We start from the raw sequence: 21138 nt of genomic DNA, 5'->3' as shown, positions 1-21138 counted from the left end.
TATCCTCGCTGTTTCAGGTGCTACGAAAGCTATAGAAATTTGTACAAGAACAACCCAGACAGTAACAACTTTTATTCCGTTTATATCAAGAAGAACAATGATAAAAGCAGATCTACAGGTATGCAAACTAATTTTCAGTCTAGCCAATATCAACCTCAGCCTTACCCTCTAGCAGGCACCAGTCCCCTCTCTACCCAATCGGCCACATGTCTCTCCAAATCCTCCATCACAAACCCGGTCCGCCGCTTCGGCATATCCGCCAACGCCCGCTTCGTGTTCGTGATGTCATACTGCGCCATGTCCTCGTACAGCTCCCACCGCGTGCGGGTCTTCCGCACGGGTTCCTGCAGAACAGGCAACATCGGGAGAAGTGGGTTCGCCAGGAGATCTTTATCCGAGGAGAGAGCCTCAAGCCAATCCTTGTAAGGGAGCGCTTTTAAGGGGTAGCCGCATTCCTCGAGCATTTCCCAGCAAGTTTCCACGTCTTTGTCTTCCTCCGGGGTCTGCGGCACGATGTGGAACACGCGGTTGTAGTTCGCTGTGTTGGAGGTGATGTGGACGAGCGCGTGCGTGACAAAATCCACGGGGATCATGACTTTGCTTTGGTTGGGGAGGATAGGCCGGACGCCAAGTTTGATGGAGCCGATAAAGACGCGGCCCATGAAGTCATCGATGTTGGCTTTTCCGCGCTCCGAGTCACCCATGATGAATCCTGAGCGGAAGACGGTCGCAGGGAGACCCTTCGCGATCATGCTGTGCACCATTTGTTCCGAGACCCATTTGCTTTGTGTGTATCCAATGTCGTATGGGAGCCAGGCTTGGAATTCGCCGAGTTCTGTGTCCTCCATGATTCGCTCTTCGCCGGTGAAATGCGCCACGGGGCCCGTGACGGCTGCCGTGGACATGTAGTGCAGAGCCTTGGGCCGGCCCGTCGTGGCAAGCTTGATGCAGTTCAGCGTGCCAATGACGTTGGTGTCGCGGTGCTTCTCGTAAGGCTGAATGTAGTTGATGTGAGCGCCGGCGTGGAAGACAACGCTGCTCCAGATCCCGAGTTCTTGGAACTCAGCCTCTGGGAGACCGAAGAGGTCCTTGCCCAGGTCACCAGCAACAGCCGAGATCTTGTCGAGGTTCTCCTCCTGGTCGAGGCCGTACTTTTTCAGCGCGGCGATAAGGCGGCCACGCGCCCAGTAGGTGTCGGCGGCGCGGACAAGACAGCGGACAACCTTGACGTCGGGCTGGTCGATCAGGTGGCGCAAGAAGTAGGTCCCGAGGTAGCCCGTCGCACCGGTCAGGAACACTCGTCCTTCCGAGGGGTCTCGCCAGTTGGGGGCCTCGCCGGCAGGCACTGCGATGTCTTTGGCAAGCTGGGAGTCGGCGATGAACATGCCCAGACGCGAGTGGTCGATCTTGTTGTTGGTCTTGCCGGCGTCAATAACTGCCGCTAGCGTCTCGAGGGTGGGGAAGTCGTAGATCTGTTGCATCGTCAGGGAAAGGCCATATCGGCGACGGATGTGGACCAGCAAAGCAGCAGCCTGTAGAGAGCTGCCACCCAAATGAAAGAAGTTGCTGTTAGACGTGATGTTGCTGATGCCCAGGACGGAGGTCCACAGAGCACGTAGCCATGTCGAACTGTCGACATTGCCGTTCGAGTCGACCGACTCGAGAGCCTTCTGCTCGGCTCGTTCAGTCTCCTGGATATGCTTGGCCACAACTGCGGCCCGGTCAATCTTGCCGTGCACGGTGAAAGGGAATCGCTCGACGACTTCCAAACGGGGAACCATGTAGGAGGGAAGGATCTTGCGCAAGTACCAGTCCAGCTGGGCGAGGGAGAAGCTAGCGTTCTCTTTCGGCTGCACAAAAGCCGTGATGTACATCTCCTTTCCGGGCCGGCGGATGGGCAAAGCCACGGTGGCATGAACCATGTCGCTCTTGAGCAGAGCACCCTCAATCTCACCGGGTTCGATGCGGTATCCGAGGATCTTGATCATGTTGTCGGCACGGGCCATGAACTCTAGGGCGCCAGACTCCAGCTTCCGCGCCAGATCGCCGGTCTTGTAAACCTTGACGGACGAACCATCTTTCGACAGGTGAGACAGATCCAGGAAGGCCTTTGCGTGTGCGTCAGGACGACCCAAATATCCTCGGGCGACACCGGACCCTCCGATATACATTTCTCCGGACTCGCCATCCGCAACGGGCTGTAGGTTCTCGTCGAGAAGGTAGATGGTGGTCTCATCGAGCGGTCGACCGATAGGCGTCAATCCTTGACGAACCTCCTCCAACGTCACCAGGTGGTAGGTAGCAATGCTGCTACCCTCTGTGGGACCGTAGGCGTGCACGAGATGCTTCGGAGCGCCGTTGTCGAGCACGGCTTGCATAACAGTGGAATTGGCAGCTTCGCCGCCGGTGAGGACATAGTCGAGGTCCTTGAAGGCGTCAGGAATGACCGAGACGACATGGTTCAGCAATGCCGTGGTGAGCAAAATAGTGTTAATCTGATACTTGTTGAAGCTCTCATACAGTGCGACAGGGTCGACGACCACGCTCTTCGGCAGAGTAACGATGGCACCACCACGCGCCAGGGTAGTCCAGATCTCGAATAGGGCGGCGTCGAAGCTCGGCGCCGAAATCTGCGCCACCCGGTCCGAGCTGGTGAATTGGACCACTTGCGTGTTGAAGGCCATGCGGGTGATTCCTTGGGACAGGATCTCCACGGGCTTCGGCAGGCCGGTGGTGCCCGAAGTGTGCAGAATATGGGTACGGTGGCTCTTGCCGGTGGGCTCAGGAATCGGATCGTCGTGGAACCCATTCTGGTGCAGATCGGCCAGCTCGGCCGCCGGGAAGATGGCGTGGAACTCGTTAAATCTTGTCTGCTCGCCCTTGACGGTCATGACCAAGCGCGCATTTAAAGCGTTCAACAGATCGCGAATACGCTGGTCAGGGAGCGACAGATCTAGAGGCACGCAGGTGGCCCCGGCGCGGAGGACTGCTATCTGAGAGGCAACATTGGCAATTCCGGAGGGCAATAAGATGCCAATGGGCTCTTCTGGGCGCAAGCTCTCCCTTGTGAGGACAGGAACAAGCTTGTTCACGCGCTCGTTTAGTTCGTGATAGGTGATGGACTGGTCGCCTTCTACTACGGCAGTGGCATCGGGAGAGTTGTGAACATGGTACCGGAAGCAGGCCTCAAGGCCGAAGGAAGACAGTTTGGCAAATTCAGACATGATGAGAAAGAGATGATCGTGAGTTCTAAAGAGAGAAGATGAGGAGTGTCGATGGTGTTGAGCTGGACCATGATACTGACATTCCAAGTCCCTCCCAGTCTATATATACCCATAGTCTACCTCAGGACACCTTTATTTTGCCTCACAATCTGAGCCTTCTCTGCTGGTCTCATACCGATCCTGTGGGTCGCGGATAGCCTTCCAGCGGCTAGAAGGTCTTGGTATAGCGCCACCAGCAGCTCGCTCGCAATTCGTCATGTCACGGTCTTTAGATGTCGACCATTCATGCAGAATCAACCGGGAGGGTATGTCCCATTCCCACGTGTCATGTCATGTCATGTCATGTCAGCATCGTGAACGTTCGGTGCCTGGGGCTCCATATTGGACCGGCTCTTGGACGGTTCGCATCGGGGACCCGTTTTATGTCAAGCAGGATTGCAAATCCGACTGATCTGACAAGTTCTGGATCCTTCGGCCTCGTATTCGGGGCGATCGCGACGTCCGTGGCGTGCAAAAGCCTTGATATAAAGGCTTGATCACGACAAGCCGGTGACCTCGTCATCCCTTGACTTTTGGACGGCTTTTCTTCTCTTCCTTACGCGCATCATGGCGATACTGTCGGGTTTCGCCGTGTTGGCTGAGCATGGAGTCGCAAATCCTACGCTGGTTTACTCCATTCTGGGGATTATAGGTGCTATCACTGGCCTGATTTTGGCGACGCTCGTCTGGCCCACGGCCTTCTCACCTGTATCGAGGGTGGTTTCTTGGTTTCTCAATGTCTGTATCTATTCCCTGTTTGGAATCGGAGATACTGACTGTTGGAAAGGCGTACTTGCAATTCAGATATCCCATCAAACACGCAGAAACCGGTCGTCCCATCCCTGGACCGGCGTACGTCTGGCCCGACGGGCAGGGAGACGCGGGCAAATACATCTTCGGCAGAGACAACAGCGCGCAATGGCAGTCGCAATATGGCAACGTCTACCGATTATGGGCTGGGATGACTCCTGAAGTGTTCGTGGTCCTTTCTATGCCTCTGTAAAGGCACATATTGACATAATGTAGCGTCCTCACTCGCCCCGAGCAATTGCACGTCGTCTTCAAAGACTCCGACAAGCACACCAAGGCCACGAACAGCAACTCGGGATACTTCATGAGCCGTATCCTAGGCAAATGTCTCGGTCTCATGGCCGGTCAACGCTGGAAACTCCTACGAGGCATCGCTGCTCCTCCTTTCACACACCCCGCCGCCATTAAATCCATCAGTCGCATTCAGCGCCATGTCCGCGAGCATTTCGACGACCTCGAAACCCAAGGCGACCTGCGTCACGGTCGCATCCACCCGGTCCAGGACCTCAAAATGCTGCCCTTCTTCATCGTCGGCGAAGCCAACTACGGCTCTCTCACGCCCGAGATGAAAGCCGAGCTGACGAATCTCGCTCCGGCGCGTGAGAACCTGATGAAATTCGTCGTTTTCGGAGGCCTTGCTCGCTTTGGTATCTCGCGCTTCTTTCCCACGGAAGCGAATCGCCAACTCAACAGTTTCCGGTCTCAATGGAAGACTTTCAATCACAGAGCTTACGAGCGGGCCCGCGAAAAGCATCCTTCCGCGCTAGTCGTGCAGATGTACGACGCCGTCGCCAAAGGCTCGCTCACTGAGGAAGAAGTCCAACAGACCATGGACGAAACCCTCTACGCAAATCTCGATGTAACGACGGGCGGATTATCGTGGAATCTCGTATTCCTCGCCTCGAACCCGACCTGCCAGGCTCGCTTATACGAGGAGATTTCCGCGATCTCCACCCAAGAGGAAGAAGAGGCCTACATCTCCCGGTCCGGCACGTACCTGGCCGCCTGCATCCTCGAGTCCTCCCGTCTCCGACCCGTCACGCCCTTCTCGATCCCGCAGTCCGCGCCCACGGAGCGTCTCGTCGACGGATACAAGGTCCCCGGAGGCACGAATTACGTGGTGGATAGCTGGGGACTGAATTTGCGGAACGAGTTCTGGGCGCCCGACAGTAGCGCCTACCGACCAGAGCGGTTCGTGGGACGGTCGCCGACGGAGCTGCGGTATCATTTTTGGCGGTTTGGATTTGGGCCGCGACAGTGCATTGGCAAGTACACGGCGGATGTGGTCATTCGCACGATCTTGCTGCATGTGGTGCGTACTTACGAGCTGAAGTTGCTAGAGGAGGGCAATTGGGCGCAGGACCCCGAGTGCTGGATTACGCACCCGGACCTGCAGGTGAGATGTGTGAAGAGAAATTAAATTAGACCATTGTATGATTCGGGTTAGAAGAGGGAGCGAGAGAGGAAAATAGGAAAAATTACGCAGTGATCCATGAGGAGATGATTTGTTTGCTTTGACTATTGCAGTAGCTCGTTGACTATGTGTCAAGAGGCGTCAGATTGGAGATGTTTGTCAGTTGGAGGCAACGTAGCGGGATCTTCCTTGACGAGGGTGCATTTCTCACTCACTAGTGACTAGTGGAATGTCATAGTCTAAGATAGAGTAACGGATATCGTAATAGAATAGTCATAGAAATCGTAAGACTCATAAGAACCTGTTTAAGAGGAAATCAGAGAAGATGACCGCCGAAGCCCTAATGCACGTCGGTCTCTTGGCACCGCCGAGCCCCCGAGCCCCCGTCCGATGACTTTTTAATGACTTTACTGGCTTTAATGACACGCAGCCCTCTTCCTCTCCATCTTCCGACCCCGACAAATCACCTGCGCTTGTCCTGAATGATTCGTTTGCACAATAATTTCGGACATTTAATTAATAAAAATGGAGCGCTCGTGTATGCAGTGTCATCAGCGGAAGGTCCGCTGCAGCAAGACCCTCCCCTGCTCGGCCTGCACCCGCCTCGGTGTTCCGTGTCGCTATCCCAGCGCCGACCTCCATCGGCCCCGACGGGTGCAGAAGATCACCATCACCGACCGCGTCGCCCAGCTGGAACGCAGTCTGGCCGTTTTGGCGAGCAGTCCGATGCCCCAGTCTCAAGCCTCGGCCCCTGAAGACCCCAAACGTGATCCCTCGGCCGCCTATCTGCCCGATCCTCCGCCGTCGCCCAGTCGACGCCAAGAACTGCTGGTCCAGGACGGCGGCTCCACGCGCTACATCAACGAGACCTTCTTGTCGCGCATATTGGAGAAGGATAGCGGTCTGCATAAGGCGATCGGGACTCCGCGCGACTCGGCAGAGCCTGCGGTCGGCTTCAGACCGGAGGGGTTGTTGCTGTCGCGGTCGCGACGACCGTCCACGGAGGAGGAACAGTTGGATCTGTCAAGATGGCAAGCAGCGCAGTTGTGGCAGATTTATCGCACGAATGTCGATCCTGTCGTCAAGATCCTGCATTTGCCGACCGTGGAACCCCTGGTGTATTCCACCATGAACGACGGGGGGTCCGAAGATCTCAAAGCCCTGCTATACGCCATCTACTTCGCAGCGGTGACGAGTCTGTCAGGGACGGATGCGGCGAATTTGCTAGGCAGGGACAAACGGTCGGCCTTGCTGGACTTTCAGTCGCGGATTGAAACTGCGTTGGCCGATTCCGCCTGTTTTGATCTGCCGAGCATCTTATCTCTGCAGGCGCTAGCCATCTACATTGTAATTCGTTCCTGTCTGCTTACTGTTGGGGCCGCCTACTAATGAGACCAGACGTGCCTTCGAGCCCATAGTACGAGCCGATCCGGTTGGATCATCAACGGAGTCCTGATTCGCTCGGCCCTCTCCATTGGCATTCACCGTGATGGCACGCACTTCAACTTGTCCCCGCTAGAAGCCGAGATGCGTCGTCGGTTGTGGTGGCAGATCATTATGCTGGACCACCGCGCCGCCGAAGACCACGGTCTGGCCGTGCATGGCTTCGGCAGTCGAGCCGACACCCACATCCCCTTGCACATCGACGACAGCGACATCTCGGTCGAAACGCGCATGATGCCCAGCCCGCGCACGAGATGGACCGAGATGAGCGTGTTTCTACTGACCGCGGAGATCGGCATCGCCTTCCAGCAGCTCTTCCATAATACGGCGAGCCAACCGGTAGAGCCGGCGCAGCGACTACAGACGGTGCATGAACTGACCTCGTACCTGGAAAACGCCTACCTGCGGCACTGTAATATCAATATTCCGATTCAGAAGGCCGGGTGGCTGACTACGCGCTCCTTACTGGCGAAATTTGAGTTCTTCGTGCACCAGGAGGGTCTTAATAATGATCGGCCGCAGGAGTCGGTATCCTCAACCGCCGAGCAGACCCTCACTTCGGCTTGCAATTGTCTTGAGCTGAGCGTCGAGCTACAAACCGATGATCTGCTACGGGGGTTCCGCTGGCTTTTCGTCAGTTACAATCAGTTCCATTGCCTCACGTACATACTATGGCACCTGTGTGCGCAGCCCACGGGACCGAACGTCGTGCGCGCATGGAATATTGTCGACGTCGTCTTCGACCTAACAGAAAATGACGCCAGTCGTCCGGATCCGGGACCCCTGTGGAAGGTTCTTAGACATTTACGAGAGAAGGCGAGGCAGAGACGTCAGGATGAAAACGCACCACCTCCAGTTCCGGAGAACTTACCGGAGGGACAACTCCCCGTAGAGAAGCGCGTCGAAGAGCGACCAATGGAGCAGATTGAGCCACCCCCGGAAGGCTTGGAGGACGTCTTGGCCCCGAACCTGGATCCGAACTCTTTGTCTGAATGGATGGATTTCTCCGAGAATCTGGGAATCTTCCGCTTTGATCTGTAGACTCTGTACTGTGATATCACTCTGACTGTCTTTGTGGCGAACATGGAGCGTGGGTGGGCAGCGATGACGATTTTCAAGTAATGCGAATAATGAATGCGGTTACCTAGGTAGTGTTAGTTTGTTCCGTTCAGAATGTACATCATTACTCTCATGATCTCCAAATTCCTTGCCCGACAAAGAAACCCAAACAATGTGCACACGTAGCCCACAGCGAAGAGAAAGAACGACCGGAGCCAGCCCTACAGCCTCTGGCAATGACCCAACTCGGCGGTCATGACCTGTTCGCTCCCGAGCCGAGCGGAGCCCAACTCCCCTGAGCCCGAGCCGACGCCGCAAAACAAATAGAAATATCAGATTTTAGTGCTGTCATAGACGCTTCCCTTATATCAATCAGCTCATTTCTGTCACTTCTGAGAAGGTACGTACGGACAGACTAGACCAGATCAGATACGCCACGAACGCTCCTGATATCACTCATATCATCAACCGTCAAGATGTCGTCCAGTCCTCGCACCTCCAAGGAGAACCACGATCTCCAGCCGTGGGATAACAATGAGAGTCGCTCGTCTGTGACAGTGTCGGGCTCGCCGAATGGGCAGCCTGTTTCCGAGGAGAAGGACATCTCTCTTCCCCCGGATGGAGGCCTTGAAGCTTGGTTGGTTGTTGTCGGCGCGTGGTGCACCTCGTTTTGTAGCTTTGGCTGGGTGAACAGTAGGTCCAATTTTTGACAAGTCGTGAGAGATCCGACATGCTGATTTTTATAGGTATTGGCATCTTTCAGAGTTACTACGAGTCGAACATGTTGAAGAACTATTCGTCCAGCACCATTTCTTGGATCCCTTCTTTGCAGGTGTTCTTCATGTTTGCGATGGTATGTCTGCCGCCAATCTTTTTCCTAATCAAGGCAGGACACCTGACATATACAGGGTCCTATTGTCGGAAAATTGTACGATGCCTTTGGTGCAAGATACTTGATTATCGGAGGCACTTTCTTCCACGTCTTCGGTCTCATGATGGCCTCTATTTCGACCGAGTACTACCAGATCCTGCTCTCGCAGGGTGTGTGCAGTGCCATTGGCGCGTCCGCTATATTCCAACCTGGTAAGAATATTGCCCGGAATCTTTTACCATCATTCGCAGCTAATTATCCCCGTTGAAAGCCCTCAACTCCGTTAGCGTTTGGTTCAACAAGAAGCGTGGTATCGCTTTCGCCACACTTTCTACCGGCTCCAGCGTCGGCGGTGTCATCTTTCCCATCATGCTTGAGCGTCTAGTCCAGCAAGTCGGGTTCCCCTGGAGTATGCGCATCTCCGCATTTATGATCCTCTTTTTGCTCGCGATCGCCATCGTTACTGTCAAGGCGCGCACGACTGGCCCCAAGTCCGCCAACCCCGGCAAGACCACCCTTCTTCATCCCTTCAAGGAGCCAGCCTTTGTCCTCACCCTATTCGGTTACATGCTTCTCACCTACGGCGTTTTCATTCCCATCAACTACGTCATCGTCGAGGCCGAGCTGAACGGCATGTCCGCCAACCTAGCCGCATACCTCCTCCCCATGCTCAACGCGGCCAGTCTCTTCGGTCGTCTCGGCGCGGGCTTCGTGTCGGACAAGCTCGGTCGGTACAACATTTTCATCGCCATGTGTCTGGTCGCGGGTGTGTTGGTCCTGGCGCTCTGGATCCCCGCTGCCAGTAATGCGCCCACGATCGTCTTCGCCATCATCTTCGGTTTCGCTTCCGGTGCGTACGTCAGTCTCTCGCCGGCGCTTGTCGCGCAGATCTCTCCCCTCACGGAGATCGGATATCGCACTGGTCTGCTGTTCTTGTTCGCGTCGGTCGGTGGCTTGACTACCAGCCCGATTGCGGGTGCTATTTTGGCGAATGCCGGCGGCAAGGACTTTACGAACGTGAAGGTTTTCTCGGGTGTGTTCTTGCTCGGAGGGACGGTGTTTGTGATTGCGGCCAGGATTATGAAGACAGGGTTGAAACTGGGCGCGAAGTTCTAGGATCGAGGCTCTCATTCGATTTCCCTTTCTTCTTTTTTTCTTTTTTTCCATGTTTGCCCGTCTTCGTCTATACTTGCTATAGGGGTATACACGGGTTTTTGGTGGTAGATAATGCGCGCTGCACGAGTGTGAAGGTGCAGTTGTAATAATTTATAGATCTTTCTTAGATTTGTATTGCTGATTGTTACTGTTATGATGGGCTCATTGGCTTACGCTTGATATCCCTTCTCTTATTCAAATACAATTGCTTTTAATTCATGGCTTTGTTCTTTGAGAGACGACATGCTTCGCCTTCAGCGCATTGGATATCACAAGTGCAATCTATAACACCGTTTATCCCTCATGCTTCTACATACTTCCTAATACGGATGTCCAGTCAGAAGTCTCATCACCACATTCTCATCAACTAGCAATACGGTGGCGAGGATGAGTCTGACAGAAAACAAGGTCCGATGTGGCTTTCGAGGAGGTTGGCGGATGAGCATGATGAGAATGATAATCTGCCGGATGAGATATAGCGTTAGCGATGATGGATCGGAGGAGGATTCCTGGTTAAACCGTGATTTTATCATAGCGATGATGTTTAGAATTTGGGTTTGCTATAAAGGTTAGTGTTTCAGGATTTAGAGGAACCAGGAAATGGGTACACGGAAGATATAGAATTGGGGGAATGTTGACAAGCCGGCGGAAACGCATGGGCTCTATAGAGGACCGTTTGATGCGCAAAACTGGTCCTTTATCAATTTCATGTTGGTCGAGTCTAATTTCGACTGTTGATACTTTATTGACGCTGCGTGGTCGACCGGGTTTGAAGAGGCGATTGACATCGTTTACAGATATCGATGTGCTTTTGATCGAATGATTAATGCGAGCCTCACTCCCTCCTCTGGCTATTCAGTTAGCTAGGTAGCCTTCCCACAGTGGTGTGGCGGCAAGCGATAGGGGCTACTGTGTAGAAAAATCGAATATATGTTTCCCTCTATCTGCCGGTATACAGTCTACAGGAAGCATTTATCAGTAGAAGCCAGTATATTCAGTATTAACAAAGCCATTTATTTGTGGAGCTTTCGGAATAACCCTCATCATGGGTAGGTACAAGGACTGCAATTTGTGCGAGTCCTCTACCACGCATGATAGAACTAAGATACATCATCATACCTGCTCCCTCTCCCCGTTCGAAATGAAAAGATCAATTGTCTCCTTGTACTGTTTCAACACTCTCTGTAGATGCGGCGCCTCATCTGCCACAGCCCGGCCAGTCACCCACTCCCAGCTCCCTATGTAGCAGACCCCATGCCTGGCACGCGAGGTGATGACATTGATCCGACGAGGGGATGACATAAACCCGGGGAAGCCGACGTTTCGCGTCAGCATAACTATCACAAAATCTGCTTCGGCGCCCACGTCGCATGGTATTTTCCAAACTTAAACGCAACGTAGGTAGCATACAGTCCGTGAGCGGCATAACCACGGTCGGCGAAAAGCGAAAAGCGAAAAGCGAAAGGATTAAGGTACACCTCTGACTCAGAAGGTCTCCGAGGTCTTGTGATTCCCCAGGAACTTGGCGGCGGCGGGTCCCGCCCAGGTACCTTACAGTTCACGTCACTACTTCACCATCTCGAAGCCTTCCTCCCTCTCCATATTTTTCATCTCGACCTTGAGCTTTTCATCTCGTCTCAAACAGTTCAGGCATATAGCAAAAGCTGATGCCTGCTTGGCTCTTTGTAGCCTGCCACCATGGAGCCCCATACCCCCCTCGATGAGCCGCTGGATGCTTGTGTTCCGGACGACGCAATGAACGTCGATACTTCTACAACTTCACCCACTCGGCGCGGAAGATCAGGAACAATAATCCCAGCCTACGACGAGGATTACAATGAATCATCACCTCGGCGTATGGAATCACTTCAGAAGCTCCATGACCTGATCAAAGAACCGGTTCCGGCACCATTCTGGGCAGTTCTCATGTTTTCCGATGTGGAAATGCTGGAGGAATTCGTTGAAATGGCAGAGAGATGCCAATGTTTATTGCCCTTTTGTATGAATGCTTGTGCTGCGCTTCCGTTGACTTGGATGCAGAAAGAACCTAGACTCTCAGGAAGCGCAAGTAGTTCAACCTCTTCCCGTTCATCATCAAACTACAACAGAAGCCAAAAGCTCCGAGCTATGGTGACCAACCGTGACGGACATCGATGCGTCATAAAATCAACAGATCCCTTTGATGTCGCCCACATATATCCACATTTTCTGATAACAGATCGAAGCCCGAATATAACGAAGACGTACCCGCCGCTGTGGGATATGTTGAAATACTTTTGGTCCAGCACAAGGATCAAAACCTGGAAAGACAAAATCTTTGCGGATCCGACTCAGCCACGAAAGCAAATTGATTCGATTGAAAACCAACTATGCATGTCAAAAGACCTTCACCACTTATGGACCGAAGGCCGATTTGTTCTTCGACCCCTTGAGTACAACGCGGATAAATCTGTTCTAGAAGTTGAGTGGCACTGGCAGGGCAGGGCGAACCACAATGGCACGGTCAACGTTAACACTCCGATTCAGTCCTCTCGAGGTTTAGACGATCATCTAACTGTCCACGGAGGTTCCCGCAAGATACTGATTCCGTCCGCCATCCGTACTGGCGATAAATTTCAGCTTAAAACAAATGACCCCGTCAATCTTCCACTGCCAAGCAAAGAATTGCTCGACATGCAATTCGTTTTATCACGAATAGTCAATTTGTCCGGAGCTGGCGAGATTTCTGATATGTTCGGAGGTGACAATGATTCCTACGGTGATGCTCCCGTTTTGCTGCCAGGTGAAGCCAGGGGGACTACCATCATGGACTGGCTGTCCAGCTTGGGTAGCTACTCGGAGGGCGATGACGATGATGAGAGAACCCAAGATACATCGGGAATTCCGTCGCCTGCTAGCATGCGCAAAGCTCAGGTTCAGACTGGTAAGGAGACGGTTCTGGATGATTCTACCGTGGTTTGACAACCAAATTCAATTCCATGTACCTTGAAATGATTTTCAGCTGTTATCTTTCTCCTATTTTTTTATCCAATGTGTTTTCCAAATTGCTTTCTCACTAGCATGTTAACGATCGTCTCAATTACAATCAGTCTTTTAATTGTTGTTCCCACCAAGCAGCCGGCACAGGATTCGTCAACGTTCGCCCATCAGGCGCAATCACAGCGCTAAATCCGCCACCCACAACACCCGGCGTCATCAAGGTTGTAACACACCATTCTTTTCCCTCCTTTGCAATCTATTTTGTATATTCTGAGGCTAAACTAGTATGTCGATCGACAGCGCGTTTGTTTGTAAGCTCTGCTGATAAATGTAGAGCTGGAGAAACGAACTAATGACAGCCGTCGCCTCCGCAGCGAGTGGGCGAAGCAGTGAGAAAGGCAGAAAGCAGGAGCCCCGACACGGCGGTAGCTCCCCGAGCCGGTTAAGAGAAATCTGAAACAGTACACCAAAGCATGATGATCTCTCCATAGGGGATTTTTGTCGGAAAAGCCACCTAGCTTTCATTGGCTCTGAAGTCTTGATATCATTAGATCACAGCCTGAGTATACCAATTCTATCCAGCCGTTTGGGCGGAATGGCCGTTCGTCCTCTAGTCACCAAGTGTAAGTAGCTCCCTCGGCACGAAGAGATATGCAAGCATCCACCAAGTCATTGCTAAGCCTTTGTCCTCATGAAGGACTGGATTGAAGTAACCTGCGACTTGTCCCTCTTATATGCTGTTAAAGGGGAACGTAACATTAGGTATCTGCTTGGGCCAGTGGGAAGACTTGATAGACAAAGAGTCCCGGGAAAGATTTACCAGGCGTATTCGTATTGAGTAGGCGAAGAAGGAGCGAATATACAAAATAATATCGAGCGCAAGTTCAGTCAATTTGATTTGATTTTTGCTTTACTTGTATCCATCGTGGACACGGCAAAATAAACGAGTTACAGGACGTCCCTTTCCTTACGGTAGTATCTTATCATTCCAGATTCCATCCGCCGATGACCATTATGAGAATTATGCCGACATATGCCAATGTTTTGTCATCCCGGTTCACATCAGGTGTGATTTTCGTAGGCGTCATCGGTGGCCTAGGCTGATGGAGATTGTCAGAATGTCTCTTGGGTCTCCCACGCTCTCAGAGGCTCCACTCACATTCTTCCGGACACCAAACTCCTGGGTGTGTATCTTCGCCATAGATCTCTTCTCGGATTGACGGCAGCAGGGCCTTGAGCTTTTCATGCGCCGCTGCAGTGACCTGATCGTTTTTCGCTGCCTGAATGCTTTCGAAGATTTCAAGGACCGTGGCAAATATGGTCATCAGGCGAGGTGTCATCCCGGGTTTGTTCTCCCTCTGGGGTTGGGTGAGGTGTTTGCGCCGACAGATTTCCTCCACGGTTCTTTTGAACTCGGCCTGGGCTTGATGTATCTTGATTTCCACGTCTTTCGTCACTAGCGCTCTATTCTGCTTCAGGCAAAGCTCCATGTAAAGCATTTCCATAGCCCCAGCCTGACCCCGTACGTCCGAATAGGTCTGCACATCTAGCCTTTCAGGCTGTCCTTGTGTCTGGGACATTCCCGCTGCTGCAATATCGAACGCACGCTTGGCTAATTCTCGGTAGACTGCTGGAGAATCTGCTGTAAACTGAAATATGTTAGCGAAAATGACGCGAGGACGAGAGAGGAGGGTGAGCTCAACAATCTTTTAGGTACCCTGATACACGAGTCACAGAGGAGTCAAAGGATGGTCCGCAAAATCCCAGGGAGGCTTGTTTGGTGGAGACTAGAAAGAAGTTGCCTGGTGGTTGGTGGGGGGAGAAAACGGGGCTATAGAAGGAGGAGCAGAAAGTATGACGAGTGGATGTATCGGTCTATTCACTCCAACTCCTACCTGCCGGCTCTTCTTAGTGAGTCATTACTCTGCCTTACTCTCCACCACCTTCTTGCGTTCTTCGCGTTTCTTCGCCTTCCCTGTCGTCCCGCCCCTCCCTCCCTATCAACTCTTCATACTTTCCTTATCCCCAAAGGCCTTCTGCTTCTAGCTCCACTGGTCAGAGTCCCTGACGACAAGTCGAGGCTCTCATAAAGGCCATGGTGTCTAGGGGAGAATACATCCAAGAGCAGTTTGATAAGGCGATTCAGTCACTTGAGGCCAAGATAGAAGAACTTGCTTCTCGGCCAGAAATTGAGTTTGCTGCCATCAAAGAAGCTTACGTCAATCATCCCATTCCTTCGGGGGGTTTTCTCCTGACCCCTCAGCAAGAGGAGGTGCGTTTTTCTCGTGAGACATCTTTGAATTTTCACTTCGTTAACCCTTGCAATTCGAATAGCGTTTGAAAGCTGGCCAGGCAATAGAGGATGATGAGCACACCTACGAGCCGGAGCCCACACAGAGCAAACTTCCCTCGGGCGTGGCGGAAGTAAACGGAAGGACATACGACCTGAACAAATATTTTGGCAATCAATGGGTCAAATTTCACATTGTAAGACAAGAGAGTACCCGCTGACGATCGTGGGATCCTGCTTCTAATCTGTGGTAGAATCCTCTCCATTCCCAGCCCGCTATTGAGACGCCACAGATCTTTGCTGCATCGCCCCATCGGTGGCAGCTTCGTGGCGCCGCCCAGATGCATTACTTGTGCAAGTCAATATTTAAGGGGGGCATATGAGGTGACGAGATGGGACTTGGAAAAACGCTCTTGGCAATCCTTGTCATGGAACAGGCCAGAAAGGAGCATGGCTCCTTTTCTCTTGTGGTATGTCCAGCATCGTGTCGACTACAGTGGCAAAAGGAGATCTTGAATGCGTACAACCCAGTGAGTTTACACTTCCGGCCTACCACCCCTCGCCTAGTGTGTGCTTACAGAGAGTGACTTAGGGACTTGTTCCGAAGGTTCTGCTGTTAGATGACATGTCCATGAGCGTCCACCAGCTCCTCGACGAAAGCTATGAAATTGTAATTGTCTCTTACAACTTTCTCGGGGCCAGCCACCGCGCCAATTTGAATTTTGCCGAGATGTTTAGCCGCTACGTCAGATGCGAACGCCCGAGGCCTTCGCGACCGATATGTGCTCTCACTAGTGATGTTTGGAAGCTCGTCAACCTCCCATTCAAACGAGTGATTCTTGACGAGTGCCAAAAGGTCAAGAACGAGAAGGGGGTCTGGTACAACGCCGTAAAGTCTCTTCACCACAATGGTATAGTCATGCTGTCCGGAACCGTCCTGGCCAACCGATGGCATGACATCGGCGCTCCATTGACTTTGTTGCGCGGGCATCCTTTCGAGACCAAGGAGAAGTTCCTGAACGCTTTTGCCTCTGATGACGACAAGGATACTTCCCCTACTGAGCTTCTAGGTGAAAGGTTGGTACAGTTACAGCGCTTCCTCATGGGGGTGCTCATCGCGAGACCGGCATCTATCCTCAATCTTCCTCTACTCACGGAGAGCTCGGCCGTTTTCAAGTTGAACGATGCGGAATCCCAGAACGTCCTCGAAGCCACAAACAAGTTTGTGAGAGCAAGATTCCACTCTAGCTCGAACTCGGATAAGGCAGGCATAGATGGTGAAAGCCTAAATCCTTTGGGGCATGCTGTTCGTGCCCAACTCTTGGCCGCTCATCCTCTCCTCCCGTCTGAGCATAACTGCGAAGGGGTCGAAGGACGATTCAACCTTGACATAGATGATGGTATTGACGAAAACGTCGTTAGAATCATTGAGGCTCAGAGCGGCATCAGTTCCGAATCAAGGAATGAGTGGTTGTCACGGCTTGACGCCCAAGATACGGAGACCCTGATGAAGTCAACCAGAGGGCACGCCTTCCTCGAGATATGGGACAGAGTTAGTAACTCATGGCCAGGCAAAAAGGCTATCATCTTTAGGTCCTATTTGAAGTTTTTGGACATACTGGCTGTGGTTCTCAAGAGACAGAGGGGGGCTATCAGTCTGCGTTTTGACGGGAGTTTGGATGACAGAGAAAAAGAATCTGTCAAAGACGATTTCATGACGGCCAACTCATCCTCACCACTCTTAATTACTACCGGATGCGGTGGTACTGGGATTAATCTCCAGGCCGCGTCAGTTGTTATACAAATGGAGCCGTGGTGGAACCGCAACCATGAGAAACAAGCATATGCGACAGACAAAAGAGGTGAAGGTCTTTAAGATACTCACTGAAAACAGTGCCATTGACGGATATGTGATGGATTCTCAGGAAAGGAAAGCCAATGTTAACAACCGGGTGATGGAGGCATTAGTGTGGGGTCTTGAACAGGCTGTCACTGTTCCTGACTTGATCCTCTAGGTTTTTTTTTTCTTTTTTTCCTCGTTCTCATTAATGCATTCTTTCCAATGTTCGTTGTGCCCCTGGTATACCCAACCTAAAATGGATAGTCGTGCGCTCCGACTGGCAGATACTCCGTTGTACACAATCAATAGGCGGAGTTGAGATGTAGAATCTGGAGCGCGAATCTACTCCGTATAAGTCATCTGGCTGAATGTCCACGTTTCCTCCGGGCAGAAGTCAATCCTCCAGATGCAACACCTTTTGTGGTTTCTTGTGATGGGCAGCGTCACACCTTCCATAAATTCAACCCACGCCACCCGTCTCCCTTTCTGTTTCCCTCCAACCTCTCAACTAGCAACTCCTCTTTTCCCACACCATCATCTCCAGTTGCGCGATCGCTTGCATCATCAGCTCTCATTATTGTCAGTGTTCGGATAACATGGCCGGTCATTGGTAAGAAATAGGTTCCAACTTTACACGTCAGCTTGGCTCACTTCTCATTAAGCCCCCAGATGACCCTCCGATCCGATTCACGGGCTACAACGCCTGAAAAGCCATGGTTTCAGAACAACGGAAAATCCTCCAACGCGAGTTTAAAAATCAATACAGAGCCTTTGATTGTGTCTCTCGGGGCCAGCTGGAGTATATCCGCCGCCGCCAGGACAACGTGCGACATGGACTACGATTTGAATACTACCCCGACATTTCGACTTAAATCGTCAAGATTCTGACTCGGCCACGTGAGTCTGCGTGTCGTAGCCTAGGACTGGTAGTGGATCTTGTTAATGAGAAGGGAAATCTCTCGGCAGTAGGTTTTTAGATTCTTCAAAACGAGATATATTCCTCCAGACTCACGCGGACAACAGATCAAGGGCGCTTTCCCAGTCAGTATCGTCATATTACGACACCCAGTTACGCCAGATAACTCGGTGAAATCCTGCTTCAACGCTCTCCGATTATGCTCCATGCTCTCGGAGAAGCTCACCCACAGCAGCTCTATTTTCCTTCAAAGATTCGGTCTCATTAGCAATGAATTCTTCCTCGTTCCAATAATCTCGGATCCGGTTGACATCAGCCTCCGAGATGGGTGCCTGAGAAGCCTCCAAAGCGGTCTTGAAAGACGCGCTGTCCAAACTGAGACTGACATTCGCTCCGACTTTGATCAAGCGCTCGGCAACGTTCTTGTGACCGAGGGATGCGGCCGCAATCAGCGGGCTTCCATAACCTGCGGTCGCATTCGCCTGGTTGACGTCGGCACCGGCCTCAACCAGTACATTGACATTTTCAAATTGGCCCCTGGCCGCTGCCGTCGCTAGAGCGCTACCGTATTCGCCGCCTTGCAGCGGCAAGTTCCCATTAGCCCCTTGCTGCAGAAGATAGTTGATAACATCGACCTGGCCATAACAAACTTAATGTGTTTGTTTGTCCGTGGTGTGCCGCTGCAACAAGGGCGTTGCCATAGTCTCTGGCTCCAAACTGCGTATTCACATCTATTCCCTTGGCGATCAGGTTCTTGCGGATAAGTACAGAGCCTCCGATAGCAGCGATCATGAGAAGGCCGTGACCTCCGTCATTCGTGCGTGACATATCGACTTCTTTGTTCTCCCACCAGTCCCATAGGAGTGTATCGAAGGCGAACCGAGTATACCCTGGAAAAGATCGACAACCCTTGAAGTAAGGTATGTTTTCCCGGTACCAGCTACGCAATTGTAAGTATTTGGACAATAACGAGAGGATGGCGAAGAGCCCATGGAATTTACGTAAACCCTGAAGCCAGAAGACAGTTGCCGGACGACTTGCTCTGCTCCCATTCATGGAAACTCTGATCCTGTAACAGCCACTCCCCTGTACCGCGGGTTCTGTTTGCCTTCACGTTGCCGTGATGCTCACCAAATTGTATGGATGATATCCATTCTAATAATTCAAGTCGCGAGTTGTTGTGCATTTCTTCCAAGATAGTTCGCACACGTTCTCGTCCACGCGAGTCAGAATGCGTTTAGTGCATCTAACATTACGATCATCCGATCATCCGCGGCAGCGCTGCGCCGGGTTTCACATGCTTGGACATCGCGTAGAAGCTCGTCTTCCTGCTGGGCCAGAGCCGAAAGACCACTGGAAAGATGACCCGGATTGACCAGTGCTTCAAGTGTACGGTGCGCGGTGTTCTTGGAAAGATCGCCCGAGACCGCTGGCAGGTCCAGCGAGGTGCTATAGATCCGTATCAGAGCACTCTCAAGACTTTCGGATAGTTTATCCTCCGTTGAGCCAGGCGCGTTGACCAGATAAACTTGCTCATAAATCTGACCGCGACTGATGATGCGACCCAGTTTCTCGGTGGTTCCAAGCAACGCGGCCATTTGTTCATCTTCGATCACAGCGACTTGCATGACCTTTTTCAGAACAGCCCATGGCATGCTGGCCTGCGGCGGTGCAAGCTAGATTGCGATGTCCCCGGCTTTCTGAAGCCAAACCCACAATCTTCGTTGTATAGTTCCGCAGGATGATATCATTATCGCCCACCGAGAACCGCCAGAACTTCTTCTCACACTGTTCCTGCTTGTCGTTGACAATATTCACAAGGTCATCAATATCGGATTCGACGGACCCGGAACAGAGTTTGTCAAATCCCATGCTCTTGAGGCTCTCCTGCTTCGCAGGGGGCAACTGTTTGAGAGCATCTTGCCACTAGTCCTTTGCCGGAGCAGCCGGCTGTGGAGGGGGTGTCTGTTCATCGGGCTGCGCTGTGACAGGGGCCGGGGCCGTCGGTTTCTCGACAGGTTTCTCTACACTCTCGGAGGGTTCGGACGGCGGAATAGCGGTTGGGGCTTCTTTGACATTCTTTTGTTCGCAAGTGCTCTATCGGACAGATCGAATATGTTTAGCTCGATGAAGATGAACATTCGTTGCCCTGCTTGGTAGAATCCTTCTTGCTTTTTCGGCCGCGAAGCTTGCTCTTCAGGTTCTCGAACATGGTTTTGCTGGTCTGCGCTTTCAAAAAGCGCATGGGATAGCATTCAAAGTGAAAGCACAAGAGCAAGAAATGTATGAGGGGCTGTCCCACCTGACACATTATGCTCCAGACAGCGCCGAAGCGGCCTCTGCACAGTGCACACACGCTCGGGGACTTGGACGAGGCCCACCGTCCAGCTGCAGCCCATACTCCAGTTTGCGTCGTCGATCTTGGGAAATGATTGGCTTGAACTTCATATTAGGGACCCACATTCCCCTACTCAGCCGCACACTCCATCTTAGATTGCTTGTGGAAGATGCAAGACGACTTTCTGGATGACTCAAATACAGCGCAAAGTGCAGGAAATGAAACCAGCTACGACATAAAAAGACATGAATCATTGGACAGGACCTCGGTAGGTGCATTCTAGTCCAACTGGAGACTGGCGTGGCATCGAGTGAAGTGATGACTTCAGCCGGATCCAGCCAGGCAAGCCGGAGATTCGAACCGATCTGCATCGATCTGCTTAATATCGGGGCCCACCGTTCTTCACAAGCTCCCCGATCGCCGCTGATTCGTATTTTCGTCGTCTTCCACTGTGGGTAAGACCATCGAAGATCCGCTGCGGTGGTGAGTTTCCTTGTTTTGGTGCCTTTCTGGATCATCTTTACTCATGGGTACAGGAGGGAATATGACGGAACTGCAGAGGTGTAGAGTGCCTCAAACGAGGAAAAGTCTCGAAAATCGTCGGCTAAAGACCCCTGGAGGCCACATGGGCATTAAACTATATCGGGTGAACAAAATATGAACACAATCTTCGATACTGTCATTGTAATGCCGAATGGGATGCTCGCCTCTCACCATATCGAAGGACATAATGTTCTAACATTAATCCTGAGAAACCACT

At 52.1% G+C, this 21138-nt stretch overlaps 10 protein-coding genes across 10 annotated transcripts; 6 read left to right on the top strand and 4 right to left on the bottom strand.

Moving 5' to 3' along the window:
* Nucleotides 1-161: 161 nt before the first annotated feature.
* On the bottom strand, nt 162-3224 carry LDX57_000086 (non-ribosomal peptide synthetase; the record flags this gene model as incomplete). The annotated part of the gene is made up of 1 exon (XM_046081731.1): nt 162-3224. One exon carries the CDS (start codon nt 3222-3224, stop codon nt 162-164), a length of 3063 nt encoding a protein of 1020 aa, XP_045937687.1.
* Nucleotides 3225-3830: 606 nt separating this feature from the next.
* On the top strand, nt 3831-4235 carry LDX57_000085 (uncharacterized protein; the record flags this gene model as incomplete). Its single annotated transcript, XM_046081730.1, has 1 exon — nt 3831-4235. One exon carries the CDS (start codon nt 3831-3833, stop codon nt 4233-4235), a length of 405 nt encoding a protein of 134 aa, XP_045937686.1.
* A 19-nt stretch (nt 4236-4254) lies between these two features.
* Nucleotides 4255-5493, top strand: gliC (cytochrome P450 monooxygenase gliC; the record flags this gene model as incomplete). The annotated part of the gene is made up of 2 exons (XM_046081729.1): nt 4255-4262; nt 4290-5493. 2 exons carry the CDS (start codon nt 4255-4257, stop codon nt 5491-5493), a joined length of 1212 nt encoding a protein of 403 aa, XP_045937685.1.
* Nucleotides 5494-6012: 519 nt separating this feature from the next.
* LDX57_000083 (Zn(II)2Cys6 transcription factor) lies at nt 6013-7971 on the top strand (the record flags this gene model as incomplete). Its single annotated transcript, XM_046081728.1, has 2 exons — nt 6013-6834; nt 6886-7971. The coding sequence occupies 2 exons, from the start codon at nt 6013-6015 to the stop codon at nt 7969-7971; spliced, it is 1908 nt and encodes a 635-aa protein (XP_045937684.1).
* A 494-nt stretch (nt 7972-8465) lies between these two features.
* Nucleotides 8466-9976, top strand: LDX57_000082 (MCT family MFS transporter; the record flags this gene model as incomplete). The annotated part of the gene is made up of 4 exons (XM_046081727.1): nt 8466-8682; nt 8736-8842; nt 8898-9072; nt 9132-9976. 4 exons carry the CDS (start codon nt 8466-8468, stop codon nt 9974-9976), a joined length of 1344 nt encoding a protein of 447 aa, XP_045937683.1.
* A 1603-nt stretch (nt 9977-11579) lies between these two features.
* LDX57_000081 (HNH endonuclease signature motif containing protein) lies at nt 11580-13880 on the top strand. Its single transcript, XM_046081726.1, has 2 exons — nt 11580-13215; nt 13295-13880. Exon 1 carries the CDS (start codon nt 11714-11716, stop codon nt 12974-12976), a length of 1263 nt encoding a protein of 420 aa, XP_045937682.1. The 5' UTR covers nt 11580-11713; the 3' UTR covers nt 12977-13215; nt 13295-13880.
* A 198-nt stretch (nt 13881-14078) lies between these two features.
* LDX57_000080 (uncharacterized protein) lies at nt 14079-14619 on the bottom strand (the record flags this gene model as incomplete). The annotated part of the gene is made up of 2 exons (XM_046081725.1): nt 14154-14619; nt 14079-14089 (listed from the first exon to the last, which is right to left on the bottom strand). The coding sequence occupies exons 1-2, from the start codon at nt 14572-14574 to the stop codon at nt 14079-14081; spliced, it is 432 nt and encodes a 143-aa protein (XP_045937681.1). The 5' UTR covers nt 14575-14619.
* Nucleotides 14620-15509: 890 nt separating this feature from the next.
* Nucleotides 15510-17297, top strand: LDX57_000079 (uncharacterized protein). Its single transcript, XM_046081724.1, has 2 exons — nt 15510-15814; nt 15877-17297. Exons 1-2 carry the CDS (start codon nt 15677-15679, stop codon nt 17158-17160), a joined length of 1422 nt encoding a protein of 473 aa, XP_045937680.1. The 5' UTR covers nt 15510-15676; the 3' UTR covers nt 17161-17297.
* A 940-nt stretch (nt 17298-18237) lies between these two features.
* Nucleotides 18238-18868, bottom strand: LDX57_000078 (ankyrin repeat domain-containing protein; the record flags this gene model as incomplete). The annotated part of the gene is made up of 2 exons (XM_046081723.1): nt 18238-18617; nt 18691-18868. The coding sequence occupies 2 exons, from the start codon at nt 18866-18868 to the stop codon at nt 18238-18240; spliced, it is 558 nt and encodes a 185-aa protein (XP_045937679.1).
* A 298-nt stretch (nt 18869-19166) lies between these two features.
* Nucleotides 19167-20182, bottom strand: LDX57_000077 (uncharacterized protein). The gene has a single exon (XM_046081722.1). The coding sequence runs from the start codon at nt 19693-19695 to the stop codon at nt 19267-19269; it is 429 nt and encodes a 142-aa protein (XP_045937678.1). The 5' UTR covers nt 19696-20182; the 3' UTR covers nt 19167-19266.
* Between the last annotated feature and the right edge of the window lie 956 nt (nt 20183-21138).

This window comes from Aspergillus melleus (assembly GCF_016097325.1).
Source record: "Aspergillus melleus strain CBS 546.65 chromosome Unknown contig1, whole genome shotgun sequence".
Classification (NCBI taxonomy): domain Eukaryota; kingdom Fungi; phylum Ascomycota; class Eurotiomycetes; order Eurotiales; family Aspergillaceae; genus Aspergillus; species Aspergillus melleus.
This window is presented reverse-complemented; position numbering and strand designations above follow the sequence as displayed.